Source organism: Anser anser, assembly GCF_964211835.1.
Source record: "Anser anser genome assembly, chromosome: 5".
NCBI classification, from domain to species: domain Eukaryota; kingdom Metazoa; phylum Chordata; class Aves; order Anseriformes; family Anatidae; genus Anser; species Anser anser.
In genome coordinates this window covers 15829536-15852273 of record NC_139725.1, presented here as the reverse complement: position 1 = coordinate 15852273, position 22738 = coordinate 15829536, and the positions used below count along the sequence as shown (strand labels likewise).

At 36.1% G+C, this 22738-nt stretch overlaps 1 protein-coding gene across 24 annotated transcripts in view; it reads right to left on the bottom strand.

The window, feature by feature from the left end:
• Positions 1-2908: 2908 nt before the first annotated feature.
• LRRC4C (leucine rich repeat containing 4C) overlaps positions 2909-22738 on the bottom strand; it is a 515355-nt gene continuing 495525 nt past the window's right edge. For 23 of the 24 annotated variants that reach the window (XM_083836612.1, XM_083836595.1, XM_083836610.1 and 20 more), the window contains one exon: positions 2909-5023. In XM_083836612.1, the coding sequence (XP_083692738.1) occupies positions 3065-4981 (1917 nt within the window). In that variant the 5' untranslated portion in view covers positions 4982-5023 and the 3' untranslated portion in view covers positions 2909-3064. Of the gene's footprint in view, positions 5024-10149; positions 10893-22738 lie in introns of those variants that run through there. The other variant, XM_083836607.1, reaches the window with a different exon arrangement.

Below are 22738 nucleotides of genomic sequence, written 5' to 3'. Positions count from 1 at the left end.
CAACCACGTCACCTGTAAAAGAAATTTCATTAGAGCTTTCTGTCAGTTATGCTATGAGAGACTCGGGCTTCATTCTTAACACTGTAGTCTTTGCAAGAGTTGCAGGCTGCATTAGCTTGTTACCTAAACACCAAAACAAGAAAGTGCACAGCACTCCCCTCACATTATTGCAGAACTCAGTTCAGAATTTAAGCTGTGATATTCTCTAACTCTTGTATTAAATTAATCTGCAAAAATAATCTCTGTAGTTCCAAGAAGGATAGGGAAGATGCAAGGAATGTCATAACTAGTACAGTTTCCACTTAACACATATATCTTTTCCTAACCAAACACACTAAAATGCCTTTTCTTTATCCCTATTATGAACAAGCAGGAATATCTTTTTCTTTTTTTTTTTATTTCTTTTTTTTTTTTTAAAGTATTATTCAATTAGTCAATATAACCTGATTAACACTCAATAAGAATATATATATATTTTTAAAAACAGTTACTGATATTATTTTGTATCACTTCAAAGAGGAATAAAGATTGTTACTGACACCGTGTCCTGGTTTGCAATAGCTCTATCTTTTATTATTATTATTTTTTTTTTCTTAAAGGCCTCCAAACACTTAACCTTTAGCAGTTAGTAAAAACTGCATGTTTATAAAACCATGGTGACCTAAGGTGCTTTAGCAGATATCAGCTAGGGAGTAGCCATCTTTTTGAAATATAAACCTGTTGATTACAGATGGTCCAGATTTAGGTTTCCCTGAAGCAACTTTTTCAATTGTCAGGTAAGTATTGGCCACGGACATAATGTTACTAGCCAGATGGGCAAAATACAAATACCTGTGTACTTGCAGCATTTCTGTACAGACTTTATGACAACACTTAGAAGAAATCGCCAACGAAATTCTGTAATGTACTTCGAAGAAATAGGCAAAGCGAGGAATCACAACTTCAGTGTTTTACATTCAAGTCCATATTTGTCCTCTACTAAGATTCTCTTAGAGTAGATATTATTTCTCATGTAGTACATCAAAGGATAATGTCTTGCCAAATGTTTCTTTGAGATTATTATAGAACTTTTGGTTTCATTCTGCATTATACTTATCAGACTCCTTGCACTGCATGATTCATTGTCACATATCTTAACATTGCCCTTTTTAAATGAGACCTTCTTCCTGCTACATTCATTTGCAACCTTGAGAACTGTGTATCCAACAAGATATTTACCCCATCAACCTACCTAGATATTCCTTCTTAAATTTATGGAATAGAAGTATATTGTTCAGGAAGATCTTTGTCCTGCATGCTGTTGCATACCAGAAAGGTCCACAGAAATTTTGATAAGAACTAAGTACATTATTTACCTGGAATATGTCAACTGAAACTCACAGCATGTGTAGTTAAGGAAAGAAATCAGTGAAAAGACATTCAGAACTGATATTCAGTATATGATTCCTTTTCCTAATCTACATTGTCTTAAAATGCTTCTACTCAGTTGCCAATGCGTAGTTTAATTCAATAGTTTAATTCTACACTTGGAGGAATACAGTGTCCTGAGTCTTTTTTTTTCTTAAGCAAAGCCTTCCTTTTACCTTTCAGCATACAAGATATACACCATTCCTATACCAGTAAGCTAAATCCACAGAACATATAAAAATAGAAATGAGTGTACAATTCGTATTGGTAAATGAGTCTGAGTTTTAATTAAACTAAACTGGTTACTTTATAAGCAGTCTAATTGTCATGCATATTATACTAAACTGATCTGGCTAAGCCTGTCCTGTCTTTTTTCTTCCTTTTTTTTTTTTAAAATCAAAATCCTTGGACGTCCTCCGAGTTACACCTTCAACAGCATTTTGATTTAATTTTGCACACAGAGATACAGATCTAAACACGGGCCTTATAGATATCTAAAGATATTTCATATTTTTGTCTAGGAATAGCAGAATAACTGAACTGGAAACTACTAGCTTTGACACAAAAAATGAATTTTCTTATTGATAGCTATAGATAATAAAAAATAGAACATACTTTTCATCCTTGTCTAATAAATCCAGTGATACCCAAAACTTTTTGTAGAACTTTCCCTGGTATTGTAGGATACATCTGGTGATATAAAAGAGATAACTGTTAACACTGTTAGAAGATATCATCATTATTTTGCATTAAAAGCCAAGCAACCTTGTTTGCTAGTGTACTGCTTACACACACTAAAATGAAAACTGTGCTATTCTTCAGTAATGATCCAAAGTGCCTTAATTATTCTCTTTAAAGTGATTGTGTTTTGGACCATCACAGCAGAATATTGTAAGAATTTTAAAAAGCTTTTGATGTTTAAAGCCACGCTAAAAATGAGCTATATCCAAGTACAGAAAAAAAAAACAATATTTTATTTATAATCTTAGTTTAGTGTTTGAACTACAAATTCTGGTTCTAGAATTGCTTAAAAGATCATGGGTTTTATAGGTTTTCACAAGTAAATTAATTTTTTTTTTCTTTTTCTTCCTTTTTTCACAGAATGATCCTTTTGGTAAATACAGAGCAAATCATCAAATAATTACATGGAGAAAAAAAAAAAAAGTTTGCTTGTTTGTTTTGCTCACTTGTAAAGCTGCTGCTAATATTCCATTCCCTGTTGAATAATTTCAAAAAGGGCATGAGAAAACAAAAGAAAAAGAAGAGAAAAAGAAGTGACAAAATAGACCGAATCTCACCACTAGAATTCACCATAAAAATTCCCAAAGTGTAACAGAATTCTTACAAAATTTCCTAGACCAGTTCCTTTACGGAATCAAGATCTCCTATGAAAAATATGGCAAATGGGAATCAGGGTTGGCTGGGAAGGAAAAAGGGAAGGAGGAGGGTAAATAAGTGCAGCAAAAAACAGGTTCTGAGGAATACACATAATTTTGTCTGCTTTAGATCACAATAGAATTTTTAATAAATAAATTTCTTTTTCTTTGTAAAGACACTTTTTTGAAACAGTAGATTTAGCCCAGTCATTTGTGTCATTTGCTTTATAAACCATCTTTTTTTTTTGTCCCCACCCCCACCCCATAATGTCTTAAATGTTTTAGATCTGAGTCTCTTGTACATTGTCTTTTGAGTTCATTCGGATCAATAACGGTTCATGCACTGAACTGTGTATTGAATTTATTGTGTTAACTGTTGTTGTGTGGTTGAAAGGAGACTTATAAGAGTTATAGTGATTTAGGTGCTCATGCTCTATTGCTGGCATGGGCAAGTGACTCTCTATGGGTGTGTCACCTGTAAGCTCATCATCCACATTAATGATCTCTACAGTCCGTGTTGGAGCATGATGGTTCTGCCGGTGATGCTGTTTCCTCATTTTGTAGAAAATTACCAGCATCACAGCAGCCATGAGAGTGATAGCCACAAAACAACCAATTATGATTTTGGTAGTCTTCATAACCTCATCTATTCCTGGGATCCCGTTGTTTGCGTCCGTCACAGGAATGGTGAACGTTTTTTCTGTTGATCTTGTGCTCTGTGGAGTGAGTGAGGTTGTCATGTTAGTGGTCTCCCAGTTGGTAACTGGTGTGGGCCCAACCTGCTCTGTGGTCTGTGCCTCATCCTGAGAAGGTTCCACAGTCTCTACTGTGACAGTTGAAAAGTATGTGTAACCAGGGTTATCCAGGGCAGTCACATTCAGTGTGGCAGAAGCTGTGGTATTCCCAACAGAGTTACTCACCATGCATGTATACAAACCCGTGTCTTGCACAGTTACCTTTGTAAAATTCAACGTGCCATCACTGAGCACAGCAATCCGAACTCTGTATGCCCCATGTGTCATAACAGATCCATTTGGAGTAATCCAAGATACAGAGGTCAGGGAGGTTGATGCCCGGCATTTCATCTCTGCAGCCATGCCTTCTGTGACGTTGAGGTCTGCTGGTGGCTCCACTATGACTGGAGCGTAACACGTGAAGTAGTTCAGGTCCAGCTCACCAATGTACCTTCCTTTCAAACTAGGAGGTGTGTGGCAACGGGCACAGCATGCAGTATTGGAGGGTGCCTTGTCTTTAATCCACCAGCTGAGCCAAAGGATATCACAGTTGCAGTTCCAAGGATTGTGATGCAGGTGGATCCTTTCTAGACGGAGCGGTGTGAACAGGTCATGAGGCAGTAGTGTTAAATTATTGTGTGCCAGATTGATCTCCACAAGTGATTGAAGGTTATCGAAAGCATTCCTTTCTATCACTTGAATCTGAGACTGTATCATCCACAGTTTCTGAAGATGCATTAACCCTTGGAAGGAACCTGGCCGGATGGCAGTCAGATGATTCCCAGAAAGATCTAACTCATCCAGTTTTACAAGTGGGGTGAGGTTAGGAATCTCTCGAAGATTGCACATGGCAAGGTTCAAATACCTCAAGTTGGACAGACCTTCAAAGGCACCTTCTGAGATATATGAAAGCCTTTTCAATTCTCCCAAATCCAATCTCCGGAGAGAAGGAATTCTGTTAAAAGCATAAGAAGGAATGCTCTCAATGGGGTTGTTTCTCAACCAAAGTTCCTTCAGTTTTGACAGGTATACAAAAGCCCCATTCGGGATAGTGGTCAGACGATTGTCAAAAAGTTCCAAAGTATTGAGATTGGCCAGACCATTGAAGGCTCCTATTTCAATTGTTCTGATGTGATTCCTGCTGAGCTGCAGGATTTCTAGGTGCCTCAGATGCTTGAAGCTATTCACTTTAATGATTTGGATCTGATTCTCATGGAGGTTGAGTAACCGGGTGTTGGTGGAGATGCCGTCTGGCACGTCTCTCAGATTTTTCCGTACACAAATCACTTTACTGAACTGGTTGCTGCAGGAGCAGACAGAAGGGCAAGTTTGAGCCCTCACTAGACCAGCCACCACAAGAAGCTGAAGAGCCAACAGCACCACAAGCAGGGGGTCAAATAGGGCCCTGTTAAACCTAGGACCTATCATTATCTGCTGTGGATGTAAGGTCATCTTGTTCAACATTCATAATTTATTTGGTGTTGGTCCTTCTGGAATTTCAATAGTCTGAAAAAAAGAAGGGAAAAGGAGAATATTAAATTAATCTCAAATACTTAAATGTGCTCTCTAAACAGAGAGACTTCTCAAGTCCTTTCAGTCAACTCTACCAATTTCATCAAACTGTAGTATGAATAGCTATACAAATTCTAATATTTTGTTTCCTGTAAAGCAATGCTAGGTGTAATTGGCAATGAGATAGGAAATATCCAGACACTAGCTTTTCCTGCTCATTCCAAAGTATAATGCACGTAGCTTGATGGCAGATAAGTTCAACCACACTGCATACCTATGAGTAATGTTCTAACTCAAGAAAAGAGTTGAAAGAAGTGTCAAGAACCTCAAAAAGCAAAAATGAGTAAGATAACAATCATCAGAATATTAAAAGATTGAACTTTGTTAATATTAAAGTAAATCAAGACAAGAAATAATATGAAGGCTAAAAGGAGACTCCTGTTATTATTATTATTATTATTATTGGTGAAACTCTTTATCTATACAAATGGGATTCCTGCATCAGAATCTGACTGAAAGTAAAGCCTTTAATACTGAATGTAGCAGATCATGGAAATGTTAGGGCAAGATCTTGCCTATTTCAGATTTTAAAAATAAAATACAAAAGAAACATGCTGAGCATCAGTTCTTCCCTACTGTTAAACAGTATCATCCAATTTCATGATATTTCCTCCTCAATTCTTTAGTTTGGCACCAGCAGCAGCAGAGAAGCAAGCATTAGTAAATGTGTGCTGAACACAGAAATAAGAATAGCCATTTAAATGCTGACAAATATCTCTGTAGCTGCAGAGTGGACAATTTCATTAGTACCTCTAAAAAAAATCCTACAGTTGTTACTATAAGGGGGAAAAAGGCCTTTACCCTACAAATTATCATTCTAAGTCTTTCAGTACTGATTCATCTGGGGTAATTCTTAAAGCCTCCAGCCCTCAGTTCATTTTCAATCTTCTGCTCACTACAAGGTCCCTCTGCTGTAGAGATTAATGAAATTTCCTATAAGTCAGCCAAAAGTGAAGTCTTATAAATTACATCATGCTTAGAGCATATTTATAACCTAGAGCACCCAAATGCATAATACATGTATTCAGTAAAACAAAATACTAAAAGGCAAAAGCTTTCTACTCCAGGCTTTAAATTGTTTCATTGTGTGTGAAGAAGCTTTATTTCTTTAAAAAATAAATAATTATTAATAAAAAACCCATAACTTGCATCTTCATAGCAATTCATTTAATGAAAGATTTTTTCTAATTATATATTCAGACAATGTATTTTTCTGAGAATTCACTTTTGCATTTTTTTTTAACTTGTTATAATGGTTCAGAGCTAGCAAGTGTTCTCATCTCACTTTTAATAATTCACTGCAGAGAAAGCCAATATAATGGCTTAAATACCAGTGAATGGGAATTGGAAGATCTGGGCTGTTTGTTTGATCTGCTCTGTTAAGTGCTATTTATAAAGCATCAGTCTTGGTATGAAAGATTCATGAAACTAATGTGTTTTGCAACCTTGAGCAAGTCACTCAACTTCTCTGCCCGTGGCTTAACTTTTGCCATATGATCCTGGATAACCTCGTGGCTGTAGCATTAGATGCTCCTGCTTCTCCGTCTGCCAATACCCATACTCCTGAACATTGGCTTCATGGGTTTAGGGTAATGTACTAGACTTTGATGAGGGGTAGCTGTTGTACACACGTTCCCTTTTACTGCAGGTTTACAAGCATCTCTTCAGAGGCGCTCAACACAATATATAGAAACACTCCCAAACTAATCCCTAAAGCTCACTAAAAGACAAGTTCTATTACACAAACAATCCACTGTAGTACAACTATCAGGAAAAAAAAAAAAAAAAAAAGCTTTGAAAAGGACCTGTTTCCCATTTGAATTAAATTGGATATTTATTTATGAATTGATCAATATTGATTTCAGACTTCTTAGTTAAGATCTATGATCCATGAATTTTGCTGTTGAATAGTTATTAACCACCTTATATGATAGTTAATGTGACTCTATTAGCATTTTTTTTTGTCTCTGGTTTTGTTTTACTGGGTAGATTTATCTTTTTTTTTTCCTGCCTCATTTTTTAAAAGTCTTTTAAAACTTATTCCTTCATGACTTAGACTGAATAAATGCATTATCAAGTAATAAAACAGATGCAGAAGCACACCAAACTAATTATTCTACCATTACACTAGTGTAATGTTATTGTCTTCACTGTAACTGAGACGAGAACTCTGCTCTGTCAAGCTTCAGAGCTGCCAGTTATCCTTGTACGGCTGGTGGGGCATGGAGAGCACAGGGAGCACGTGGCTTGCAGAGCTAGAGCAATCTTTTATGTTCTATAAACCTATCTCATACCTATGCATCATTACAGGCCAGCTTTGCAACATACCATATGGTTTCTCTAACTTTCTTTTTGCTACTTTCCACTCTCATTCCTGTATCCTGGATAACCTGAAGGAGCTGGAAAATGATGGGATTAGTAGAACAAGAAAGTGTAGCAAACATAACAAAGGTCATGGGAGAGTAAGTATCCTCAACATCAGCCAGCATATGCATAAACTCCTTTCAGTTGCTTTGCCAGTCTCCATAAAGCCAATCATTTCAACTGCAACTTTCAAGCACTGCAAGGCACTTCCTTCCTGTTCCAACTTCTAGCTCCCACCATCTCCCACCATTTCCCTAATTCACTCCCTTTATCCAGAAAATCTTCCCTTATATGCATATATGCTCCAAGGTTAAAATAAATAAATAAATAAAAGATAAAAACATTTTACATGAATACTGTACTGAAGTACAGGGAATCTGACGATATGAAAAGCTGTCATGGTCAGCAGAAGCTATGCCAGGCAGCTTCTTGCAAGTCCTCACTGCCAACCTGCAAGCTTTGCATGTGACTAATAGGCTAATATACTGCAGTGAGAATTCTTGTGCTGTAGGAATGTATTTAAAAAGGTCCTTTTCTTTTATACTGGTAGCTTTCCACAGCTCAGAGCTTAAGTATTCAGGAAGTCTTTGTGCAGTCATTTCACATCAGAGTCATTTCAAATATAAATAGTCTGGAAATACCCTGGGAAAAAAAAAATAGCCAGTGCAAAAACACAGTAGAAAATTCATTTAAAGCCTTGAAGAACATTATGGAAATATTTTAATGGGCTTTACATAAAGACCCATCTGGAACTCTGTACTAGAGTAATTTGCTATTCAATATCTGTCTATTATGCTAGAGACACATGAAGTTTTAGCTTTATAAATCCACACATGGAACACAGACCATCAACCAGCTTCTTTAGTCTATCTTGACAACTCTTTGTCTTCTAAGCATTTTTTTTTCGTCTGTCTAGTACCAAAATATCAACTCTGTGGTCAATTCAATAACACTAGTGCCCTCTGCTGAATACATTTAAAATTTGTTTAAAATATCCTTACTGTTCCATCCATTTTCCAGACACCATACAATTATAAAACTGTGTTTATGCAGTAATGTATATTTTCTTTATGGTAATGGAGACACACATGCACACATATATATAGCTATTTGTTTTGTTTTCTATTTCCACAGAACTCAGAAAGTCTTTACTCAAATAGACTTCTGATATGCATGTTCTCCTCTCTGTAGCTTACCTGATACGTAGTCCTGATGTACTACACATTTTCCTTTGAGCAAAAAGCATTGCCCTCTTAAGTTCCAATGCAGAAGATGAAGCAAGGAATGACAAAGCTAGTCTGGCTCTACAGAGACATACAGTGCAGCTTTCCTTAGGGACCACTTGAAGGATGCAGCAGTTATGCTATTGAAACGTAACTTTGCTGAACATGCGTACACAGAGATGTCTTCCTTATGTGGGCATTGTAGTGGAACCAGTGGTTCTTTTTTTTATTATTTTTTTATTTCTTTAATTAGGTCTTAAGCCTGATATGCTTCTTTGATCACTTTTTGTTACTTTACCAGTATAATGTGACTACACTCACTCTGATTATTGAGGGATTTTCCTGTAATGATGGACTTTGATTACAAAAAAAAGAACTTCAACACCTTTCCCAAAAATCTATCTGATGAGGTATGCAGGCGGCAAAGAAATTTTCCCAAGTTTGAGTGATCCCTGGCTGGATCACTCCAGTTTAGTTGCTGTTGGCAACTCATCTTTAGTTTTCTACGTAGTCTGTGGGTCTATGAATAACAGTCTCAGCAGTGAAGCAGCGTGGTGCAAAGGCTGTAGCATTAGCCCAGTATATGGGTTATGACACAACATAATCTAATACACATCGGTTGGTGCTGTATATCTGCCTTAAAATTGAATGAGATGTGATGCTATATGTCACTGCATTGAAAACATGATGAGAACATCAGATATCAGGTGATTAAATTATCACAGTACAATTAAATCTTCACAACTCTCCCTTAGGTTCATGCCAGAAATATTCTGGATGAGAGCATTCAGATCACTTTTTATAACTAAATTAACAAATATGTGGCTACATTAAAAAAAGGCACCTTTGGTTCACTTTATATAGCAGTTATATATGCTGTACACCACACTATTTTAAAAAGCTTATTGAAAGAAAAACACGTTGCAAAGATATCTGCACTTTTTAGAAAATAAGCCACTCTAAAATTACAAATTAAATGGCAGATTTCCAAGCATATGAAGAGGAGCTAGATGCATCAAGCAGCTTATTATGCTGGAAAGTCTCTCCCAGTAGTATCAGCACTGGAGCATGCAAATAGTTTCTGTATGGAACAGAGCACGGCGTACAGTAATAAAATAGGTCTACACCCCAGGATGACCTTATGCAGAAGTGACTCTTTTGCTTCTCTTTTGAGGAATTCTGACTGCTCTGAGTGTGTGGCTGATCCCCTTGAGGCAGCAATGCTGAGAGAGTTTCAGCGTAGATACTAGGAGACAAGCACACAATCTGTTTTAGCTGCATAAAATGCTAAAACACAGAAGGGCAAACTCCGATCCCTGAACAGAGACTGAACTGTGGGCAGGGAGCTCCACTGGGGTCAGAAATCCTCCACCAACATCTGCTCTGCAAATGCTTCTGCAGCCTCAGATGTTTGTCCCCATATGGCTGTGAAGGGTTGGGCTGATGAAAACACGTTGTTACGAATTCACTCACCATATCCTCCTGTCCTCCTTCCTGCCTTTTCTGTCCTGAAATTCCTTTCCACCTGGACGAACCCCAGAGGACTAGTGCTCCTCAGTTCAATACAAGTACAAACAGTTTTCATGCCGTTCCCTGTCCACATACAGTAAAACGACACCATTTTTTTTTTTCTTCATTGTCTTTGCTGCCAACAGAGGAAAACATGCTATGTTCTTTACTGAGCATTACAATACTAACGACACAAAATCAGTAAATAGACTAGGCTAAAGCAGATCTCATGTCTTTTCTTCCTAGCCTTATTTTTTTTTTTTTTATCACTGCAACTATATAGCTGTGCATCTTTTCCTCCATTCTTAAAAATCTCTTTTCCCTTTCCACTGCTATAGGACTTTAAAAGTCTCAATAACAGTTTAGGGAGCCATTGCAATAATGCCTAAAAACCTGGGAGGTTTCAAAGCCCAGCAGCTTTTATCTATTTGTTTTTTATTTTATTTTTAGTTAAATTCAGTGGAGGCCAAAGAAGCAGCCCTGCAATGCAAACTGATTACACATGAGACCAAATAAATCAAGACACTCACAATGCAAACTATGCTCCTCTTTGCATGTTTCACTGCTTTCCTCTCAGATATCGTCAGGATTTCCTATGGCCCCTTGAAGCATGTAAGTGTAGGATGCAGGGGGGATATTGCTGTACCATGGATGCATTCCAGTTTTCTTCTGAACATCCTCTTAAGACTCAGCTGAATCACTAAGACACTGACCTGAAAGACCTAAATGCAATTGGACACATTCGATCCTCCTAAATCACCGTTCATTTCAGGGGAGTTCAATCAAGGATGAGTTTGATCCAGTCTGCCTTTTACTTCTCTTCTTTCATTTTGTTATATAGAAAACATCTTTATTTCTTACCCCTCATTTTCCACCATGATTTCATTGTTTCCTCTTCCTAAGATTTTTAATTTTCTCCTTAACTTCAGGCAACAGAAATGAACATGAAATAGATATTTTTAAAATGAGATTTTTAGCGCACATTGGTCCAGGCAGGAATATTCACATTTTAGCTGGAAATAAAGAGATTTCACAGAGTTTTAAATTAAATCAGTTTGGCATGCGCCTTTATTTATATATCTTCTTTTACTCCCAAGCTTGACTTGTACTTTGTATCTTCAGTACAACTGAAAACATTTGCTAATTTATAGGCAATATGAATGGGTATTTCTTTAGGACATACTATTTTTATTTAGAGTAATTTTTTATTTTCTTTATTGATCATTGTACTTTGCCTGGATGTCACCCAAAGGGTGGAAAGGATAAAATCTCTCTGTTCAGACTACTCACAGTTGTGTGAATGGAAGCAATCTATGAACTGTCCACTATGAAAGAGCTTAAATTCTTTCATAAAAGCCATCAGAATAGAGCTTGGTAATAGTCCACCCAGAAACATTCTAGAAATTTAATTGGAATTAACTTTTAAAGTGGGTTAATTATATTGCATTAAATCTTTGTGTGGACACTCTTATTTAGAATTTAATTTAAGCTAAATTGAATCAAGGCCACTGTAATTTCAATTAAGAGTGTCCATAAAAGAATGTAATGCAGTTTAGCTAGTCCCTTTTCAAAGTTAATTTGGATTCATTTTCTTGAGACCCCATGTAGACATTAGGAACTTTCATTCTGTATTGACTTGGGCTCAATTCAAACCAATTACATAAAGGTAAAAAGGTTTTCTACCACATCACCAATCCCTTGGGTTATTCAAGTCCCATTTTGCTCTTCTTCACTAATTCAGTTGATAAAACACCATTTCTCTGAACATACTATTTTGCTTTCATCTTCTATATTCTTCTAGACAGATATTTATCTGGGGGGAAACCAGAGAACTGTACAGAAGAAATTTTGCAATAGCCCTGATAACAAAATTCTTTTAATTAGTTACAGCGGCATGTCACTACATCCCGTGTGCCAAACATGATATAAACAGAAGTCATACAAGCACCTTCAGCATTTCACCTGAAGGTGTGTTATTTCTTATACCAGAAATACCTCAGTGAACCACTATTAAACTGCAGTATATCTATAATTATTGGAAGAATGATTTCTTAATCTGTGTTTGGTTTATTATCAAAACAAAATCACAGTTCCCCTTTTTTGGAAGGCATCTGCGAACCACAAACAAATTAGTATAAAAGCAACCCTTAGTAAAAAATTATATGATACTCTAAAGCCGTGCTCCAAAACACTGCAGTCTTCACTCCTGTCACACTGGGGTCATTATTTTGGAACACTGTAGTACTTCCGTGTTTTTAACAGACTAGCAGTGATTAAAGACATCTATTTAAAGGTACTACAGTAATACTTCATTTCGAACAAACTACTTTTCGTTAGGTAGAATATTATCAAATTTTACAAGGAAATAATAAATCCTACAAATTAGCATCATTTCCAAAAACATGCTACAAGGTTTTAAACTATCAGGCAAAAATTGGGAGGTTAGGTCTATAGGTTAATAAAATGCCGTGCATTTTAAAAGATGCAAAGGCAAAAAACTGAAAGACTGATAGAAACCAAGACTTTAGCCCTGATTCCTACCCAAATGTTCTCCCTGCTCACAAACTATAATACAGAGATGGTGGAAATGTCAGATCAGACCACCACATAGTCTAACAAGGCACATGCAAATATAACCAGTACAACGAAGATCAACAGATAGAAATGAGTATAAGAGCATATACTAACCCTTAAGAAAGTTTCATCCTAATGTTATAAAATTAGAGTTCAGATTTTAAAATCAAGTGATAGGATTTAACATCCTTTCCTAAATCACAATATGCATATTAATTTATCGAATATGCAAATGGTGAATATTTTTGTTAGCAATACAAATCATCCTTTGATCCTTGCTGAGTTCCTGACCTCAGTAGCTAATATAAACTAGTAGACAAATTTTTCAGTCTGATAAAAATACAGTGCAGTTGTGAATCAGCAATACCTTCTATACATTGGCAAAAGGAATGCTCAGTAAAATTTGAAGTCATTTAGAAAAATATTAAGATTATTTTGAGATTAATAAATCAGAGGATTGTCCACATCAGTGGCATACAGAATCATGTCTGGGCTTTAACAAGTGCAGTTTTTCAAAACGCATTTTGTAACGTGTAAAACAGAGGAGACTGACGGATGAAAGGAAATTATATTAAAGCAGCAATGCAAAATCTTCACTAATGCTTTTTGTGGATTAATTAAAACATATCTGCCTAAATACATCTATGCTGTAATACTGTGTTAAGAAAGGTGCTTTCCTATTTTAAGATACGAATTATCAGATGTTAAGCTGGAGAAGTGCTGGATAGGTATTTCATAACCTTGGTAACTATAGACTGTATTGCCAGTATGCATTATTCTAAAAGATGTTCTGGGAGAAACATACCCAGCTAATAACACACTAAAGCACCAGAGTCCATTTTGCATCATTGCATTTGCAGTGGCTAACTGAGTCCAAATTACTCCCTCATTCTGTTAATAAACAAAGAGACAAAGAGAAAGAGAGACAGGAGATAAAAAGTTAAGGCTGTGAATAGCCTCGAGTCTGGCAAATGATGGTTAAACTTCTTGTCCTTGGTAACTATGGAAACCCCTTAAGGTAAGAGTGAAACACAGGCATTTTCTGGTCTGCAATTTACAAGCTGTTTATTTAATTATGAAGGAATATGAAACTGTTAGGGGCAATGCAATTATCATACTGTGATAGCATTTTGAGAGAAAAAAATAGGTACAGAACATAATAAGAAGTTAATTTTTTGGAAAATTACTTGTTTTAGAACTTCTATGAAACTGCAGTGCATTGTTTTTTACTGAGAGTTTTTTTTTTTTTTTCTTTTTTCAAAAGGGTGTGAGTAGCCAAAATTAGTAATATGACATTTTGCCATAATATCCCTCAGTAGATTTATAGTAATTATGTCCATTTTAAGCCCCATGAACAAAACCAAGGTCAGGGTGTATTTCAGTTAAACCCTAGGTTTTACCAAAGTGCAGCACAGTGAGAATAGCAAGCACATTATTACCAGATCTATCACTGCTGAGCAATGAATAGGTCACAGGTGCTCTTGCATACACTATTTGTACACCTTTGAATACTACAAATGGGAAAATATTTTGACTCAATTTAGGAGGCAGCTAGTGAAATAAAATTAAGAGTGTACCTATGTGATGACTCGGGGGGGACTGTAACAACTACCTACAAGCATTTTCCTAGATCTGAACAACAAACTTTGACCTGGTACTTCTGTTTTTTGGGAGTTGCATGAATGTAGGGGCTACAGGGCCCTTTGCACACACTGGAAACTTTGGCAACAATGCATTGTTGCCTGGATTGTCTTAATAAAACATCACACATAAACACATCCTCACAATGCCTCTGAAAAAGAAATAAGATTATTCCAGTTTATGACTGAAGAAACTGATGCATTAATGCATTAAATCAGTTGGCAAAATTTAGCATGTGCCTACGTGATACTTCGCAAACATGAGATTCACACTCCATGCTGACTAGATGTAATGCATGTTGCTCCACATGACAGCCATGCAGTAACTCTTTGTTGCTGACCCTAAGCTAAGATGCCTCACAGCACTGCTCCAACCTAGCCCCAAAAGCACAAAGACAGAGTCTGCATCTGAATGGAGTGTGGATGAATCCCGCTCAGAGCAGTCCACGGGAGACTAAGTGGATATGCTATAATGAAAGTTGTCAGTAGCAGAGGCAGGACTGGGAGCCAAAACTCCAGAATCACATTTCTATTCAAATATGGACTTTATGTACATATTAAAGGGTGTGATGCTCAAGCTTTAGAAGACCAACTTGCTATGACATTTAAATCTGAATTTGATTAAATAGTAAAAAATATTCAGTCCTATTCTATAGATTCCTGTATTATTCTTACCATAGTATTTGCACACCTTCCAGAAATGCATTAAATATCCTAAATTTGACATTTTCATCTGCATATTAGAATCATAGAATCATTTAGGGTGTAAAAGACCTTGAAGATCCTCAAGTCCAACTATCCACCTAACACTACCAAGTCCACTGCTAAACAATGTCCCTAAGCACCACATCCCCACATCTCTTAAATATCCCCAGGGATGGGGACTCCATCACCTCCCTGGCAGCCTGTTCCAATGCCTGAGCACCTTTTCTGTGAAGACATGCTCCATGATATCCAATCTAAACCTTCCCTGGCACAACTTGAGGCCATTGCCTTGTGTCCTTTCACTTGTCACCTGAGAAAAGAGACTGACACCCTCCTCTCTGTTTATACTGTGCTAAGTCTTATAGAAAAAATAATAGGTTACTTCATATTTTCACGAAGACTTGCTCTTTAAACCCAGGAATACATGTATATGTGATGGAATATCTTCTCTGAGTAGACTGCTTATAGGCTGCTTATTGAAATCATTGGCAAAATTCAATGTATTATTACATAAATGTGAAATTCATAGCAGAACTATGAAGGTTGGCATATATTTCTTAAATAAATGATAAGTTTCACTGTAGTGCTGTTTATCTGCTTCTAGTCAACCAACATGATAAAATTTCCAGTAACGGAAGTGCTGCCTGCTTGTTCACCAATTCAGATTCTGAAGTGCTGATGCAGTATTCTAAATTCATGGGTTGACCACTTTAACAAGATCTATGAGAGAAAGTCATAGTAAAAACTGACTCCTACAGAAATCAATGGGAGTTTTGTCTTTGATTTCAGCAGTCAGGACTCCATCTCATATGTGAATAAGAATTTGGTATACCGAGTCAACTGCACATTACTGCTGATGTGAGCACTTAGACTTTGATGTCTTTCTTTTAGGATAGTTTTTAGGGAGATGGAAATTTAATTTTCATTTAATTAAAACTGTCACATAAAGTAAGTAGTGACTGAGCTAGCTAAAAAGACAGAGTTCACGTGTGTGACAGAGTACTATGAAACAAAAGTAATTTAATATTATAAAATGTCAAGATATTAACACATTGGATTCCTCAAAGATCCCAAGCAATTATGCTGCTACTTTAAAAATGTAAAGAAAGAGAGTGAATCCAAGGTTTGAAACAAATTTCAAAATTATCTGTTCAAACCAGAATAAATTTGATAGCTGATGTTATTTGAGGATATAAATATGTCTGTAGTAACCCTTTCCATTTTTATGCTGACTTATGTGGCAGTACACATGTATTTATTACAGACAGCAATGATACCATTTATTATTAAGGATGTCCAATATCTACCATTGTGAAATGCTGTTTTTTGTTTCTTAATGTAAATTTTTAACCATTTGCAGATGAAATGTTCCATGCAAGGGATATACCTATACTGTGGTCATTGAAAGTTTTACAGACATCCTCAAGGCAGCTTTGAAGCAACTGGCACCTTTATGGTAGTAAGTAATAGTAACAAAAATGCAACGTTATTGATAAGCACCCAAGTACTAAATTCAGGCTGCTTTTTCATTCTTTACATTGAGAGACACAGGGTTTCTATAAGACAAATGTGATCCGGTCATGTAGTTAAAGATAGTATCAAAACATGGGCAGCCAATGACGTTTGCATACAAATATTTGTATTTGTTTATGCATAGGTATACCTAATATGCTTTGTAAAATATAGCCCAAAATTATTTCTAAAAATTATGTTTCCTATTAGGAAAAAAAAAAATAAAAAATTAGCTACTGATCCAGGCTGAGCACATCAAAAATAAAATTGAATGATAAAAGTACTAATGCATCCAGATCTCTCTGGCTGAGACCTATATCCTGGATTCTCATCTATACTCCCTACTGTACCATGGATGCATAAGGATAAGCACACTAAATATCTTCAGACAACCATTAGCAGTGGTCATAAGTATTTCAAGAAAATAAATTCATTGATAATGCAGACCTTCCCTGAAGCATGCAGAAGAAGACTTGTGGCATCATCAGGCACTCTATTACCAAAATATTTCATGCCAGTTCCATGTGGTTGTGGGCTGCGAAGAACAATGATAAATATAAGCGCTAAGAAATGTACATGCTAACATTGCACTGAAATACTGACACTGTACAGTGTATATATTCCCAGCACAGTTTTGCTTACAGACCTACATCAGATAGTAGGCCATTTAGTCTGGAAGCTTACATAAGTAAATGTAGAGTATCTTTTCCTATTTATTTGGTGTTTCTGACTATAACCGCTTGTGCAAGCGTGACTAATGGTGGCTATTACCAAGCAATTGGCTGCCAATATCTGACCTTGATCTGCAAGAATGATTTGAAACCCTGGATTCAAATAACTTGGGAAAAACATCTTCATTTCTTTACTCATACTGCTGTCCATAGAAAGCTCAAGACCTGACAAGACATAATACCAGCAGCTAGAACCAGTGAACACTACAGGAAGTTACATTTCACAGTGGAACTTCACAGAAGCACAGAAATCTCTTTTACTAGCCCTGATTTCTGGACTGGGATCTAAGTCTCAGAAGGATCTCAATGAAGATAGAGGAGCTGCTTGGTATCACGGATAAGGAGCATGAACAGATTTAAGAACTTCCTCTAATACTGCAGCCATAGATCTAAACCTGAGCTATCACTACGAGAGAGTAGATGATGGAGATTTTTTTTTTTTCAATATGTAGGCTCCTCTATGGCTCTGAGGAGGAAAAAAAGCACAAGTTGTATATATACAGAACATTCCTATTATTTCTTTTCTTTATAATTCTTTCCATTCCAGAAATGTGAAGGCAATATTTATCTCTATAATTCTATAGAAATTGGTCTATATAATTCTATAGAATTGAATTTGGTCTAATTCTCAGATAGGATAAACTGGCATTGCTCTATTCAAGTCAATGAAACCAGAATGATTTTTATTCTATCTGAAGTTTGTGTGTCTTGTTACCCTTTAAATTAGACTGATGCATTCTTCTAAACTATCAGAAGGTTTAGACAGCCAATCGCTAAGAAAATGTAGCTTTTATAAAATAGGCTTCAAATGGTAAAGATAAGACAAATGCTTTTTTAAAGTATGCAAATAAGGGAGATCTGTTTTCTGATTGCTGAAATGCTCAAAGAATGTTAATTAAGACTGGATTTAGTTTTAGTTCTTAAAACAAACAAACAAAAACCTCTCTTTTTCAAAATAATCATCTCTTCTTTTTCTCTTTTTGTTCCTTACTACCATAAAATACAGGGTTGCAATGGTGGCTATGAACTGAAAACAGCAGATATAGCCTGTGATGAATCAAGAAAGGTCCTTATCTCCAACCTTTATAATGTATTATGTCTGGGTGTACATGGGATTTAGGAGGCTTTACATTGACAAATAGATGGTAATAGCTTACAGATATACACTGACTTTTATCTAGAAGTTCGCCTGTGAGCTTTAAATCCTACACTGACAAACAACATATATGGTATATTAGAATTACCTTATCCTCCACTTAAATCCAGCTATTTCTGGAGAGAAACATAGAGGCTTTTTTACAGTACACCATGTTATATTAGGAAATACTGAAGACTGCTACCTTCAATTGAAACAGAAGGCAAACTTTTTAAATGTGGGGTATATATCTATGTTCAAATTTGACCTACAGCACCAGGGTAAAATTCCATACTGCTTTGGAAACTGCTTTTTGGAAAGAGGGCTTGACTTGGGATTTTTTCATTCACTTGTATCATGTTAGAGTATTTGTGTTAGTACAGCACTAGAGCACTGCTGTAGGATTAGCTTGGAAGAACAATCAGCTTTTACAGAATTGTTAAAATAGCTTCTCATAGCTCTCTGTCTTGTTAGGCAGATATAACAGATCTTTTTTCAGCATAGACAGAAAACTAGGTTTCCAGCATGAGGAGACTATTATTCCACAACCTTTAGTCAACAGTAACACATGCATACCGATAATCTATCAGTATTTGCAGAAGGATGTGATAGGCAGTCACTCTTATTCCTGACATCTGTCTTGAGTAAGCCAGGACATGACAGATTTCTTGGGAAAGAGTTAGCCATGAATTATCTTCTGTCATCTTAAAAGTGAAGACAAATACTGCAAAAGAGTAGGCATAATTTGGTAAGATCTATAAAAATTCAAAATCTGCTGATTAGACTGCTTTCGGCCGCTGATGCTTCTTTTCTTACAACAGGCACCAACTTAATGCTCAGTGGCATATACTGGGATTTAAAGTCTTCTCTGTAGGTAACCACAAGCACAAGACAGCAAAGCTATATTACAATCTTAACATCATTCTTTAATGCTGTTTAAGGGGGTAAAGCTTGCTGCTATTCCACAAAGCAGCCCAGCAATGTAACCTGCATGACTGCAGTACACTGCAGTCACCAAAACAGCCTTAATAGTTTCTCCTTAATATATTAAGGTACCAGAGCAAGACACCTTCCAATTTAATTAAGGGTCTGCCAGGAACTTACAAACTTCATTCTTCCTTTTTAAAGAGTAAAAATCCTCCTTCTAAAATTTCATTTACCTGCAGTCTGGTGTCCAAGTTGTCAGCATTTTTTTTTCCTGAAGTGCAGTACAAATTGCTAAGTCATTTTAAAATTATATAGCAGCAAAAAGAACTTTTTTTTTCCTTTTAATGGTTTGGGGTGTTTTTCTTCTCACCAGGATTCCTCACATTTACACTAAATACAGCTTCATTTTTCAAAATGAAATTTAACAAGCAGTACTTACGAGTGAGAAAGGCACTTACTAGTCTAAATTCAATTGCTCTTCACTGCTATTCTTTATCTCCCAATTTTTACTGAAAGGCAAAGTAAGAACATACTAGGGAGTGAGAGGAATAATTTCATTAGTGATTGCTGAACAGACAATGCAGCCACAGCAGACAGTGCACCTGGAAGTTGGTATGGGGTTACTACTGTCCTCTTCTTGAAACTCTGTTTCTCAGATTATCGATTCAAGGATTTCAAACATGGATTTGCTGTACCTCCCCTGCAAACTGCAAGGAATAATGGCTGACTCCATTTACAACAAAAATGCTTTTACTTAATTTCTCTCTAAATATTGTGAACATAAGGTTTATAGGTGGATACAAACGCCAAAGAGATCATTAGTGATCAGTTTGGGCATTCGCTTTTTCCTTTCTCCCAGACATTTGTGTGCACTACGCGAGGGAGAGGCCTTGTGAAGACTTTGGGACTTAATGATGGTCATTGGATATGCCACTCTGCCCATTCCTTGCTGGCACAATCATCAATGACATCAATAATTTCAATGATCCAGATTTTGTACTTCAGCTACGGTGACCTCCCCCTGTCCCTGAAAAACAAAACAAAACAAAACAAACAACAAAAAAAACACCAACAAAAAAAAGCAAACAAAACGAACAACCACCACCACCACCACCACCAAATACTACCACTTCCATCTTCTGAATCCGCACTGAATTTTGTTTTCTTGGGACATTCATTTAAGAGGAAGCTTCCAGTTCAATTCAGTGCAGGAAGACCAGGTCATTCAACACAAAATTACAGTTATGGATGCTGAAACAGCACTCTATAGCATGAAGAATGCCTGTAGAAAGTCCTGACTGTGCTGTAATACTGTTTGCTGTCAAAAATAAAATTCACAGGCCAGATCCACAGCTTGTATAAATCAGTGTAGCTTCACTGGCACAGGATCTGGCTCACTGCATCCATTTAGATAGTTTCTCAAACCCCTGATCCTGCATTTCTATCCAAGCACTGGTAAAAAGCAACGGAGGGCGAACTCACTCACATTTAATAAATAATTAAAAAAAAAAACGCAGTAAAAAAAGGATATTCCTCATCTCTTTGTTCACTGTTAATGGTATGCCTGTATTGTCACATACAAGAATGAAGATTAGGTTTTAAATATGTCTGGTAATTATTTATTATAGTCGTGTATATATATATATACACACATATTCATTATGTTCATATAAATACATATATTCATGAATATATTCATTATATTCATATAAAATTATTGAATTAATTATTTCTCAAAAATGCTTGAACTCAATCAACAACAGGGTCAAAAAATCCACCTGCAACTTTTTGTGTCTCTGTTCTTTAGAATGACTACTGGATTTGTGTCACAAAAAAACAACAAAGGGATGTTTCTAGGAGGTGTGGATGATGGTTCTGAGGAATTCAGTGTTTGATACTCATGGTGAGAGTCTTCTCTCTGGAATGAAGATATTAAGTCATTAAGTGATGAATTTTTTTTTTTAATTTTCATTTTTTTTTTACTCCTCTGCTGATGAATTATGACTTGCCAAAGCCATACCATAAGTAACTTACAAATTCAAGATAACATTGAAAGGCCCCCAGTTCAAGTTCACTTTTTTTTTCTAACCAATAATGTCTTCTAGATAATATTAAATCCACCTTAAGCTTACTTACACAATCAGGTAGTAAATGCTCAGTTGTTTTGAACCACAGATATCAAATGAATCACTCTGTCTTCCCTATTTGCCCAGTTAGTTCACTCAAAGGTAAGTCATGCCATTTACCAATGAAGTGATTAAGAGGATTTCGAAAGAGAAATTGGGATGATTGCTTCTACATGTTTCTATTACATTGCTGCTTGTCATTTGTCCCCTTGGGCAAATGCCATACACCTTACCAATATCACATTCTCTTATGCAATATGCAGAAATCTCTCCGTTCTCTTTAAAGTTACAGATCCATCTTAAACACAAGTTAACAAAGTATAATGCAGAAGATCACAGACTTCCATTATCTTGAATGTTTGATCTTAATGAGGCCTGACTGCACTTCATCTGAGTTAGAACAAAGTTTGTGAAACGATCAGGACTGTATTAGAAAACAGCACCCATATTCTTTGATGTTTGATTCCTTTCTTATTCATACAAAGGCAAGTGTAAGCTAATAAATTTTTTCTTGTTACTCAAAGCAGCTGGTTGCAAAATCTGGAAACTGCAAAAAGGCTTTGCAAAGAGATTGCACTTCAAGATTGTTCTAAAGCTGATTGAAGGTCTGAAATTTATTTTCCAAAATGTATTTAAAAGGGCAATTTGCTACAGCTTACAGTGCAACTCAAAATGTTTGAGTAGGAAGAAAATTATTCATACTCACTTAAAAGGGCAGAATTCCAGGTTTTCTGGACATAAAAATGGCTTTTGCCCAAACAAATCATTCTTTTAGGGATTTCGTTTTTGCTCTACACATGCCTACGTGTAGTATGATATCTGTTGTACCTGAGCAATGCAAATCATCATTTTTCAAGAGTTAAACTTACAGATGCTATGAAAAAACATCAGCACTGTATGTAGCATAGCATAAGCATTGCATGTAGAAATTGAAGACTCGTGCACATATATACATATTTTATAACTAGAGCAACTCCATGGACAAATGAATAATATTAGATGAAAGGTTTGTAACATTTTTTTCCTCATCAAATACCAAATAGACCTGCAATGAATAAAAGCTTTACTTATTCTTTTTCTTTTGTGTTGTTTTTTTTTTTTTTGACAGAGACTTGAGACTAGCATGAGACTCTAGAAGTATACAAAATTTTGTTAACTCCACAGTCCATTTCTTTTTGCAATTATCAAGAGGCAGAATAAAAA